The following is a 12973-nucleotide window of genomic DNA, read 5'->3' on the forward strand; positions in this document are numbered from 1 at the left end:
AGTTTTGTTCATTTTTTAATCCGGCCCGCAAAACAACAATTCGCTCTCTTCCAATCAGTTATATTTTTTTTATTTAGTGTGAAGAATAAGAGCGAAAAGAACTAATTGGAATTGAACGCATCAGTGCAGTTGACGGCCTTTGTTGTTGCTGTAGTTGTTCCCGTTTCATGTTCTTGTTTTTGATTTAACTGCGTGCATAGAATTTGTGAAAAGAGAAAGTTCTCCACCCGCCATCTCTCCACACCTCTTTCTTCTTCTGTCGTGGGCTCCTCTCTTTCACTCGTGCGTCTCGTGGACGGACAGACAGCTTACGGTCGTGGCCCAAAAACTGCGCCTGCGCAGCGACAATTTCACAACTAATTGAGGTCGATCAGCTTGCAAGTGAGTATCACCTGTTGAAGTAAATAAAATACGGTCAGGATAGTGTTACTGATCGAACAATTAACCAGAAAACATTTTAAAAATACCATATTTATTTTAAGTCGTGTAAAAACGGACTTTTAAAAATAAGAATGGTCAGATGATCAAGAAATACATATAATATAGCTGTTAAAATGTATGTATGTACATATAATACTATGTGCTATTAAATAGAAAATATACATAAAACAGTGAAATTATATTTAAAATCCCCGGATATCGGTTTTGTTTGTTAAAAATGTATAAAGTTAATTTATAAAATTCATGAAAATATTATAATACAAAACTGCATTTCTTACCTCTAATCTTATTATGCAATTTCAGTACTCTTTTTGGCATCAATTCAAATGGGCACCAAGCAGACAGTGTCCCCTGTGGCAACAAAAAATTCCTCACACGGATCACCCTCTAAACTAAAGGCTAGCTCCACATCATCATCATCCGCAATGGCCAATGGCAAGCCGAAGGAGGCGAATGCCCTGCCGCCACAAAAGTCGGTGGTGGTGGCCTACATATGCTGGCTGTTTGGCGGTATCTTTGGACTGCATCATTTGTATCTGCATCGGGATCGCCATGCCTTCATCTGGTGGTGTACTCTCGGCGGCTACATGGGCATCGGCTGGATGGGTGAGCTCTTCCTGATCCCGGAATATGTGAGAGATGCCAATGAGGATCCGCAGTTTGTGAAGCAGTTCGTTGCCAAGCTGCAGGCCTATCCGAAGCCACCGTATTCCTCGAAGCGATTCGTTGGTCAGGTGATGATTGGCCATCTGTTTGGACAGGTGTGCTCGATGGCCATACCAGAGACTCTAGTTGGTGGCTGGGACCTGAGCTTCCTGCACTGGGCGATACCCATCTTTGTGTCCCTGGGCGTCTGGCTGGTGGGCAATATTGGCCGGGAGCAGGGTGTCTGGTGGCACTGCCTCCTGGCCGCTTGTCTGGCCTATCCGGCCAGGTATCTGATATACGATGAGACCTACTCCCTACTGCTTACTGGACTGATTTCGGCGCTTACCTTTGACGGCATCTCCAAGCAGTGGCGGCGCACACCGCCCAGGCGCGGCAGTCCCGGGGAGCGGACCTTCAAGCTAACCACCGCTGTGATCATTTACTGCGCCTTCTGGGGTAGCTTTTTGTACTTCAATGGCACCATTTCGGATGAGGATGGCGGCGAGGTGCCCATCCACGAGGCTCTGCACAACTTTTTGGCCTCTGCCTGGTGGACGGATCTCAAGCAGGCCCTGCAGGATACCTACAATTATGCTCAGCACCATGGCTGGTATGAGACCTGGAAGGAGGTGTTCGAGAGCATGGATGTGGATGGGGAGCGAAATTCGTACAAGGTGCTCGGCGTTAGTGCCACAGCCTCGCAGGCGGAGATCACGGCCGCCTACAGGAAGCTCTCCAAGGAGCACCATCCCGATAAGGTTAAGGATGAGGCTTTGAGGGCCCAGGCTCACCAGCGTTTCATTGAGATCCAGCAGGCATACAGCGTGCTTAGCAAGATCAAGTCGAATCGCCGTCGCAAGAACAAGCAGTACCAGCAGGAGGACGAAGCCATTGTCCTTTGAGAACGAAGCGGAAACGGGTCTCCGCTACCCCATTTATTTTTAGATAGCATGTAGATAAATATATAGTTGCATCACGGTCCAGTAAAGAGACAGAGAGATACCACTCTAAACGATTTTGTTGGGCTTTATAAAAAAAATCACACACTGATTCTAGTTACTTAACTAAGAAGAGAATTCCCTTACAGGGTATATTCAAGTCGCTTAAATAGCATTTCTACTTTTAAAAATCGCTAAATTGTTATTAAAAAAAAAACACGCCGACTCTGGTTAATCAAAAGAAAAAAGAATCCCTTTACAGAGTATCGCCAAGTCGCTTAAATATAATTTCTATTTTTAAAAATCTCTAAATTGTTATAAAATAACCCCCCCCCAACTTCTAGTTAATTAAATGATAAAACAATTCCTTTACAGGGTATCCATAAGTCGCTTAAATATCATTTCCACTTTTAAAAATCTCTAAATTGTTATACAAAAATCTAGTTATTAAAATGAAAAAAAAGTATCCCTTTACAGGGTATCCCCAAGTCGCTTAAATACCAACTCTACTTACACCTTTGCCTTCGTAGGAAAATAAATGTATGTATATTAGCTTCGCTTACGTGGGCGATGCTTTTAAATAATTCCAAATTGAAATAATTGATGCGTGACAGACGGCATTTCCATTTTATATTTATATTCATTTATTTATTTTATTTTATATATTTATTTTACATAATATAATGAACTACTTAACAGGCTAAGCTCAAAAAAAAAAGTGTATTTATTTTTTTCCTTTTCTTCTCACAAACAATATTGATTTGCGTGTGTGATTGGATTGTGTGTGTGTTTTTTTTGCACTAATATTTAGGTAAAACGTTTAAATAAAAAACAAAATGTATTTATAAGTATATCTTTTGTTGCTTTTTATGGTTTCTTATTAAGTGTGTCTTTTTTTTTTGTTTTAATCTTAATTGCCATCGCAGGGAGTTTGTTTGAAGAAGAACAACAACAAATCGAAACTCGAAAAAATCGTAACAATATACATACAATATATAAGGTTTACGGGGAGGAAAAAAAAGAAAAAATATATAAACAGGAAACAATAACTCGCTTAAATGTAGTTTAAAACATAATACTGAGCAAAAAATGTGTGTATATAACATTTTGCCTACTAGATTTTTTGCTTTCTCTTCTTCTCTTTTCTATTTGTTTTTTTTGTTTTGCTTTTGTTTTTTTTTATTCTTTTTTCTTGTAATATTTATGTTATATTAAGTAATTGCATTTCATTTTTGCACTGCTTTTTCGATATATATACACATATATTTTTTAAATACACATATATATATATTTCATTAAGGCCAGTATGTGTATTTTTAAAAACTTTACAAATTTGACTATTTCCATACGAATCTTGCTTCTTTTTTGTGACTGTGTTTCGTGTCTGTGTGTTTGTGTTTGTTTGTTTATCACGCTTTCTTTTTCCTTTTTTTCTATTTTTTAACAAAAAAAAAATGTACAAAAAACGGAAGTTTATTACAATTTCTTTTAGTGTATATACTACAGTTTAAAGTACGATTTAAAATAAAATAACAATTTATTAGGCATCGTGGGCACGCACACTGCTACAGTGTGTGTGTCTCGTTTGTGTATGTGTGTGTGTGCTCGCGTAGGTGTGGCTTTTGTATGGTTGTGTGAGTGTCCTTACACCTAGACTAACACACAATAGGTTTTGCTTTGCATCTCTTCCCGATATCTTCACTTTGTTTTTTGTTTTTGTTTTTTTTTTCGATCTCTTTCTCTGTATGTACAAACTAAAGTAAAGCCAAACTCGCTTGGTCTTTGAGCTAAATGGGGTTCTTCCGGGTGGGCGGAGAGGGTAGTGAAGGGGGAATTGAAAATGTTCTACTACAAAACTACAACCACAAAAGTATGCTTTCTTTTCTCTCGATCAGCGCCATTTCTTTTTGATTAATGTATTTCTCTTTTTTTATCGATAACGCGATTCCCGGCTTCTCTTAGCTCTCTTCTCTTTTCCTTCTCTCTTTGTATTTGACATTTGCCACTTTTTTTTTCCAGTTGGTCTTATCCTGGCATTGCTCTCTCTTTTTTCTCTCTCTATCGATAACTTGATGGAATGTAGAAGTTTGTGTGTGTGTTTGCGGAGTGTGCAGTTAGGGAATTAAACATTTACAGGCGCGTAACCACAATGTCTTCCTCGAGATCGTCCAGCTCGTCATCGGTCTCCTCAACGCCATCGGGCCCTGATTCGGCGGCGGCCAGAGCTGCAGCAGCTGCCGCGGCAGCAGCGGCCTCCTTCTCCTTCTCGGCCGCCTCGATCTTCTCCTGCTTCTTCACCTTGCGTTGCTGCAAATGGAGAAAATTTACAGTTAGAGAGTGATTTTCCAACGAAAAGTAACTTAAGAATTTCTCAATGCACTTAAAATCCTTTAAAAGAGTGCCCACTATGCAGCTTTCCAATCTAAACTTCAGGTAGCATACTTTTGGGCACCTTTCAGTTGAAATAACTGCCTTAATTATTAGCTTAGCTCACCTTCTTCCTGTACAGGATCTCAACAATCACATAGCCGATGCAACCCAGCGTCAGGACCGCCAGGAGGATGTACAGCTTCATCTGCGTGCAGAGCGTGGTGGCATAGGCATAGGCAATGACGAAGCCGGCGGACTCCCAAAGGCGGTAGTTGGAGAAGGCAGCCTCCTTGTTGCGCCGGAAGAGCAGACCATACAGACCGTTGATCTGGGTCTGCCACACGGCATCACCGACACCCCACAGACCGGACATGGCATAGAAAATGATGGGATTGTCCGGGTTGGGACGCCAGAAGAGCTCCACGGTGATCAGGGTGAAGTGGACAACGGCGCCGAGCACGATGATGGGTGTGCGGCCAATGTACTTCATCACGGAGCCAAACAAGATTGAGCAGAGGGCATTAACCACACCGAAGCAGATCATCACAAAACCGATCTTGTTCACGCCCAGGGCACAGGCCACATAGGCCTGGGTGAAATCGGCACCAATGAAGGCCTGCTCCATGCCAATGAAGACGGTGATGGGGATGAGGAGCTGCAGATTTGGCTTCTTCATCTGACGGAAGGTGGCGGAAAGGAGCTGCAGGCCCGAGAGTTCGGCAGCCGAGTTGGAACCCTTGCGCTTCTCACCATACCGCTTGAGGGGATCCAGGAAGAAGGCAATAATGCAGACAGCGGCCACAATGCAGGACAGGTAAATCATGGAAATCTCAAAGATCTCATCCTCTGGGGGACGCTCCAAATTGCCGTGTCCACCGCTGCCGGTGGTGCAGAAGTTGGCGCCACAGAACTGCAAGTCCTCCTCGCTAATGGTTGAGTTCGAGCTGCTGCTGCCACCGCCATGGGCGCCGCTGGACAGGACTGTATAGGTTAAAGGAATGTAAACATAAAGATTAGAATTTTTCTCATAGAAAGCCTCAACGTTTAGTGGAAGATTCCAGCCATAAAAATTCCTAAAAAAAAATTCTGTCTAGCTCATTTTATGATATTCAGTAGCCAATAATCAGAAAGTGTTTTACGGCCTTCGATAGCTGGTCAGAAAGAAGAAATCAAACGCTAATACTTTATTAATTTAAGGGTCTTGGCAATCTTTGCCATCGATTATTACTATGACGCGATAAGATTGTCTATAGCAACGGAAACATGACTGTCAGTAATTTCCCTGAGAGAGCCTCTTGGGGATAATGAACTCTTTAAAGTTTAGAACTAAAAAGTATAGATAATAGAAAACTAACTCACCCAAGCTGGAGATGAGATTGCCCCAGAGCTCAGCGGATTGCCAGGCCAGGAAGAAGAAGCCAAAGAATCGCACAATAATGGCATCCACTGCCTGTTCGGTTATCTTTGCATACACCTGTCCGACCTGCGTCAGGTAAGTAGCTTTGGACGCCCACATGGGGGCGGCACCCATACCGACCAGTATGCCGGCTGGCACCAAAGTGTAGAAGCGCGGGAACAGCTGGAAGGCAATGTAGGGGGCATAGCAGAGCATGCTGCAGACCAGTGTCCACTTAACGGTCAGCTTGCGGATAATCAGCGTGGGCAGGAAGATGCAGGATACCACCAAGGCGGCATAGATTGCGCTGAGCGAGACCGTACCCAGGCCATCCTTGGAGTTGATGGAGGATTGCAGGTTAGCCGTGCCCTAAAATAATACATATATTTTAAAGTTAGTATATTAAATTAAAAATCTATTATTTTTGTGAAAGAATATTAAATATTTGCATTATTTTTAAGATTTCTGAGAATTTATTTATAGTTTTTACAGTTTGGAATTGATAATACTATTAAAAGACCTAATTTTTTTTAGAAATATATTGATTGGAGCTGGTAAGAATTGATGTTTAAAACTTGAAAATCGAAGATTATAATTATTTTCATATTTTCTGATATAAGTGAAATTATTTTACCGTTTGGAATTTATCAACTGTTTTGATTTTAATATTGAACTTATATTTATAATATATAAATAAGATAAAATATAATTAACTATTTAATGCAAAAATATCGAAAAATATCGAAAATGTTGAATATATGCTTTTATGATAATTATTCAATAGTATTTACTTTTGGAATTAATTAAAATAATAGTTCGATTTAAATAATTAATGGAAACTAATTAAAATTCTGAATTTAGGTTTTTTTTGTATCATTTTAGTTAAAGTTCAATAGTATGTTAGAGATGATCATCAATGGTCCCAGCAGGTACTCACCTGAAACGCTGTAAATTGCACCATAAAGGCTATTGAGATGATCGAGATATTCTTTAAGATGCGCCATTTCTCGGCCGGATTCAGCACAACTTTCTCTCGCAGCGAGGCGGTGTCGGGCTCGAAACCAGCTTTTGGCTAAAAATAAAACGTAAAAAAGGCAAAAGAAAAGACGTAAGTCGTAAGCAAAGTGGTAAAGATCACCAAGCATTCGGATGATCGTTGGTTTTTTATTTTGTATGTTGTTGTTTTTTGTTCGAGAGACACCGAGAAGTGCATCCTACTTTCTTTCTTATCTCCTCATTTTCGAACAAGCTTAAACTTTCATATTATTCGATTAGATATTAAACAAGTTTATGATTAATTTGGTTAATTATCGATCTCAAATTTAAATGGCTGATAATTAAGACAAAATGATTTAACAAGCTTATAAAAAAGTGCTAAAAATAATATTTGAATTTCAAAACTAACATGTAATATTTTTTATTATTTTCTTAATTTTCCCAGCTTGGTATTTTTTACTTTTAGCCATCGTTTAAGCCTTGATCAGCTTTCATTAATTAATTATTTATGTGTTACGCATTTTAGTTTCTAAAAAAAGCCAAACGAAGGGGGGTAAATAATTTGAACTGAACTCAAAAACCGAAAAATCAATTTATAAAGCCCGCACGCGTTTTGCTCGCGTTGCGCATGCGTGGCGCGACGCAAAGTTTGTTTTTTTTTTCTTTCTGTTTTTCGGTCATTTTAATGGCCATCAAAATGCCCGAGGTGAATTCCATCGGAGAGTCCCCGGGAAAAAGGCCGCCGAAAGTAATGTACCCACCCCGGGCGAGAACTGAACCCCAAAGCCAAAAAATGGCGATTTCGCATGCATCGCACACAGAGGGCCAAGAAGGTTACATCGCGGGGTAGTGGGTGGAGGAGGGCTTAACCCACACGCGTCGTTATGCAAGTCCCCTCCAATCGATGTGATCACTCGCACAGTACATATACAATATATTTACAAACTTAATTACAGCACATAATAATGCGTTTGCTGTTCACACGATTTTAGTTTGTTAAGGAAATCGTTCAGATACTATATATGCATAGATATATCGTTGAGGCTGTAGAAAACCCCGTTTTGTTTGTATGCAAATTGCAGACGGATTTCAGATTCCAAGCTAAAAAAAAAAAAAAATCCCCTTGCTGTGCTTTTATCAGCATAATAAAATTGCATTTAAATTGTTATAAAACAAAAACCATTAACAGCCATAACACCGAAAAGGAATAATACTTGGAACACTTAAATTTCTTTATTTTTTTCTTGCATTTAATTAGCAAATAAAAAGATTTAAAAAATAAAGAAAAAGAAGAACAGTTAACGTGGCAAAATTCAGTAAAAAAATCTCAAAAGAGGCCAAAAAATGGGAGAGCATAGCTATCGAAAACGCTGGAAAATATTAAATATCACTCATACGCCCGGTGTACAACAAAAAAACAATAGTAAAAAGAAGCTGGATTAAAAAGATTATGAGGATTATATATATATTATATTATATCTTTTTATCAGTTATATATTTGTTATCTATATTAAAATAAGGTTTTAATTTTTAACAAAAATATATTTAAGTATTACTGAAAATGAAGAATTGAAAAACAACCCTCTTCAAGTAAATATTTTTAAATATTTTGAGAAATTAAGAATTTAAAGATCATATTTTTAAATTTTAATATTTTAAAATAAATTGAGCAAAACATTAAATTTTAGCCCTAAAATAATATATATTCTATTAATAATATAAAAATACCCTTTAGGCAGCTAAAGACTTTACTTAAGGTATTTTTTTCAATTTCTTTATATTTATATTATATTTATAAATATTCCAAATATATATGGGTTAAATTAAGAAAAAATCATGACTTGGCCCAAAAAAAAATTTCTGGAAAACCAAACTGTGTTGGCAAGTATTTTTCTTGCAGGTTATTTATTTTCTTTTTCTCTCATTCTTTTTGTTGTATTTTTTTTTTTTTTTTCAAACGTTTGTGCACTTGTTTGTTTGTTTGTTGTGCGCTTGCATGTGCTTTTCTTGCTAAACAGCTGATGGCTGCGAATGCGGGTTGAGCTGATGTTTATTTATTCCCCCATCCCAATTTTTTTTCTAATTTTTCTATAGTTTTTCTTGGCAAGCGGAGCTTTAAGACAAGTGCGCGTAATAATAATGCCAGTGCACACGGGCCATAATGATATGCGAGAGTGTTGGCAGCGCAGCAGCAGCAGCAGCACCTGCGGCGCCGCCGTCGCCGTCGTCGTAGTTGAGACAAACAAAAACCGCCGCAAACCAGTTAAAAGCGGCCAGGTGAGCAAACTGTCTCTTCGAGTGTGGCCGCAGGTGTGTGTGGATTTTGTCTTATTTTTATTTATTTTTTATTTATTTTTTTTATAGTGTTTGTGTGAGTGCACAAGGCGAAAATAAGGTATTTTAGGGAATTTAAATTCAAAAAAGAAACAAATACTGAAAAACTTTAACTATTGGTTGTTTTAAAACTATAATTCATTTTTTACATTTAGGTTAAAAAAATAAATTCAATTAATTAAAAAGCTCTTTAATTATTTCATAAATATATATATTTTTTCAGTTTTTAAAAATCATATTTCACATATTAAATTCTTGACCCATTTTTCTCTGTGTAAGTCGCTTTACTTCTGGCAACATGTTGCCAGCGACCTACTGCCTGCAGCAGCCTCTATATGCCTGTATATGTGTGTGTGTGTGTGTGCCCACGCGGCAACATGTTGCGCACGCGCTGTGCTGCACGAGATTTGCGTTTTATTTTTAAACGCGGCACGTTTCGTCTTTGCTTTGGTGGTTTTTACATACAGCAGCGGTGAGCTATTTAGCTCCAGACTAGCTTAATAGGGAAATAATTCGAACATAGGGTAGAAAATAACCACTAAACAATTTATTAAAAAATGTAGGTAAAGTTAATAACATATGTTTTTTAAAGTCTAGAGTCGTTAGACAATACAAGGATTTATTTTCGTGAGAACAAAACTATAATCAAGTGGCTAAATATAAGATAGTATATAGTAAAAATGTACTTTAATTAAAACAAAAATATAAAAATAAAAAAACCATAAAAGATTTTACTAAAAAAAGAAAATAATTAAATTAAGTGGCTTTATTAAATAAATTGACTAAAAGTGTCTTTAAGAAGCCTCAAAATTGTACTGTTATGTGCAAAATTATAAAAATTTCAAAAATAGATTTTAAGAATTAAAATTTAAAAAAAAGTTAACAAGGATCTTACGCCAAAAAATATATATTATAATCTATAATGTGACCGTATTAGTATACCCCAATTGTAATTTAAATTAAACCTTTTTATACGATTTTTACAAAGTATTTCCAATTGAATAGTTTTTTGTTTTTGTTGAGGCTTAAGTTATTTTGTAAGCTTTAGTTATTTTTTAAACCACCTCGGCTGTCTTTGGTGTTTGCTGGACGTTCTCGGGTTTCTTTTATTACGTTTTTTTTTCTTTGTTGCTTTTCCTTTTGGCTGCTGCGGTTCTGGGTTGAGGAAAACAAGTTTGGTTTCGATGTCTTTCAAGAACCGAACCGATTACAGGGCGCGGCGGTCACTCCTTCTCAGCGGTGGGGGGAGGTGGCAGCGGGTGGGTATTGTAAATTGGCAATATTTTATTATGAAACCTTGTCGGTGCTTTAATTGTGCAATACCTTTTTTGTATTTATTTTTGTTTCTGTGTTAGTTTGCGCCGTTCGTTTGCCTCAGTTTTTCTTGTGTTACCTTATTTATTGCCAAATTCGCTGGCCATCATCACCTGGCTAGGCTATAAGCTGGCTAGCTAGCGGCTGCCTGGCCGGCTCTCCGGTCAAGTTTGTGGCTAAGACATATCCATAAATAAGTGGAGAGGAGGAGGGAGGCCAGCCAGCGCTTTCTGCTGTCACATTTCTTTTCTGATATTTTATTTTTTCTTCAGCTTTTCTGCATTTTCAAAGTCTCTGTGCCTTTCCGCTTCTGCGTGTGGGCTGGCTTTGGCTTTGGTTTTGAATTTCTGCAGGTGAAATTTATTTTGCCTCATTAAAAGGCCAAGGAGTGGCTAACCAAATGCTAATGATCATTGACCAGCTGAGCTTTTTTTTTTCGCTGTTCGATTTTTGGTTATTTTTTTTTTTTTTTTTGTGTTTTTTGACTTTGGTTTTTGTAGTTTTCGGTTTATTGGGCACTTCCTCCCCAACTGGGCCATCATAAAAGCTGTGACGCGTGTCATTATAAAACATGATTTCTTTGGCCGAAGGCAAACACAGTCATTAACACACACACACACTTAGACTAAGGTGCTCTCCCAGACACCCAATGATAAGTGTAATCCGGCCTATAAGCTATATGTTAGCCATATCTATTGTCCATGCATGAATGAATGGCAACAACGGCGACAAGTGGCCAAGGCAGCAGCCGCATTATGGCCAGTTATGGCCATTTCGATGGCTCTCCCCGGTAAGTTCTAAGCGAACCGATGGGAAATACCCAAGCCATTTTGATTGAAACCCGATTTTTATATAGCATAAAGCCTATAAGCTCACGGAAACCTATAAAGTTTACTAAATCTAACTAGGAAATTATTTTGCCACAAAAATACATGGGTTTTATTATTTAATAAATAAGTATAACTGTGGACTTTAGTTAAATTTAATTAAATTTTTATTTGGCTTTCAGAATTATATATTTACATTTAAAAAAGAGTTGGGACAAAGAAATCATAATTTGACTCGAAGAGTCTGGGCGAACTTCTCTGCCAAAAAATGTACCAAAAGAACTTGCCTACCGCCTTTTCTTAATTATGCAAAATACATACATATATGTATACATATGTACATTTGAATAGTGACTATAACAAACCCGGAATATAATGAGTCTCTTATACCGAATCTTTTTCGTGATTTTCTCCTTCGCCTCTTCCTTTGTTTACAGATGTTTTTTAATTATGCGTACATTGACGTGTCCGACACTTGTTCGAGTTAAATGAGGAGGAAAAAAACCAGGTAAAGCACTTACACCCCCTCCGCCCCCCTCCCCTAGGAGGGGAGAGAACGAACTGAACTACTTGGGCAATGATAAATATAAAGAAGTAAATAAATAAATAACAACAACACTCACCTTGACGGGCTCATCGTTTTCGAAACCGGCGTTCGTGAAACCAGTCATCTTGCTGGCTTTTGTGTTCTCCCGGGATCTCTCTTTTTTTTTTTTTTTTTGTTTTAGGCTTCTTTTGGGCCTGGTTAATCAATTAACCCAAGGGAAAAAGAGTTAACTGCAATGAGAAAAAGAGAGAGAGAGAGATAGAAGCAACCATTAGTGGATCTGTAGTACGTAACAGCCTGTGCGGTCTCGGCCATAACAATAATAGTAATAAAAGAATAATATATAAATTATCATTTCAATACAGGTAACTGAAAGATTTTCGTTTTCGTTTTAGCTTTTGAAAATTGCATGAGCCCAGCCATAATTGTCGGAAATTTTGTAGAAAAAAAAAAAAAAACATTAATAGGTATACTATATAGGTATGTATACACAGAGGTATATAAAAGTCAGGAACAATTGCGAATCCGTTCCGAGATTCAGAAGCTCGCCGGCAAAGTCTTCCCCCATTCATCTGGCGGCGGCCCCCCATCATCATCAGTTCCCATCGGTTTGTTACCAATTTTGCCATTGTCTAATTGTTTATAATTGACATCAGCTCACACACACACAAAAACACACACAAACACACACACACACAAACACACACACACACTGTCCAAGTTCATGTCCAATTAATTGCATATTAGGCGGCATATCCAACTATTATTCAGGCCCCTCAACTGAAGCGACAAAAAAACGGCACACAATGAAAACCCTGGTTAAAAAAAACAGTAATGATAATAGAAAAAAAAAAATTTGTTAAACTTTTTATGACCAGACATTGGCATAGAAATTCTCAAAGGAAATAAACACAACGCAAATTAATGATAATAACAATGCCAACACGCAGAAATAAAGACTAAATTACAACATAAAAATTAACAAAAAAAAAAAAAAGGAATAAAATTTATATGACTTATAATCGTGGCTTGTTCGGTTTCTTTTTATAATCCTACCTAATTTTTTTTTTATTCATTTATGCTAAGTCAAAGCAAAGGTCGTAAAAATTCAATACGTAGAACTTGAGATGAACCAAAAAAGTATGGGTATATGTGACTGGGA

The 12973-nt window shown here is 37.7% G+C and overlaps 2 protein-coding genes across 3 annotated transcripts in view; one reads left to right on the top strand and one right to left on the bottom strand.

The window, feature by feature from the left end:
- wus (TM2 and DnaJ domain-containing protein wurst) lies at window positions 1-2649 on the top strand. The gene is made up of 2 exons (XM_017170022.3): window positions 1-381; window positions 745-2649. The coding sequence occupies exon 2, from the start codon at window positions 768-770 to the stop codon at window positions 1989-1991; it is 1224 nt and encodes a 407-aa protein (XP_017025511.1). The 5' UTR covers window positions 1-381; window positions 745-767; the 3' UTR covers window positions 1992-2649.
- Window positions 2648-12973, bottom strand: part of LOC108076950 (UNC93-like protein) — a 25383-nt gene continuing 15057 nt past the window's right edge. For both annotated transcript variants that reach the window (XM_017170011.3, XM_017170003.3), the window contains exons 2-6: window positions 11888-12041; window positions 6731-6865; window positions 5757-6162; window positions 4522-5378; window positions 2648-4334 (exon numbers count right to left, since the gene is read on the bottom strand). In XM_017170011.3, coding sequence (XP_017025500.1) covers window positions 4158-4334; window positions 4522-5378; window positions 5757-6162; window positions 6731-6865; window positions 11888-11935 — 1623 coding nt within the window. In that variant the 5' untranslated portion in view covers window positions 11936-12041 and the 3' untranslated portion in view covers window positions 2648-4157. The remainder of the gene's footprint in view (window positions 4335-4521; window positions 5379-5756; window positions 6163-6730; window positions 6866-11887; window positions 12042-12973) is intronic.

Source organism: Drosophila kikkawai, chromosome X, assembly GCF_030179895.1.
Source record: "Drosophila kikkawai strain 14028-0561.14 chromosome X, DkikHiC1v2, whole genome shotgun sequence".
Lineage (NCBI taxonomy): Eukaryota > Metazoa > Arthropoda > Insecta > Diptera > Drosophilidae > Drosophila > Drosophila kikkawai.

Excerpts from the sequence above, each read along its gene's own strand:
- wus (XM_017170022.3), top strand. The coding sequence starts at position 768 with ATGGGCACCAAGCAGACAGTGTCCCCTGTGGCAACAAAAAATTCCTCA.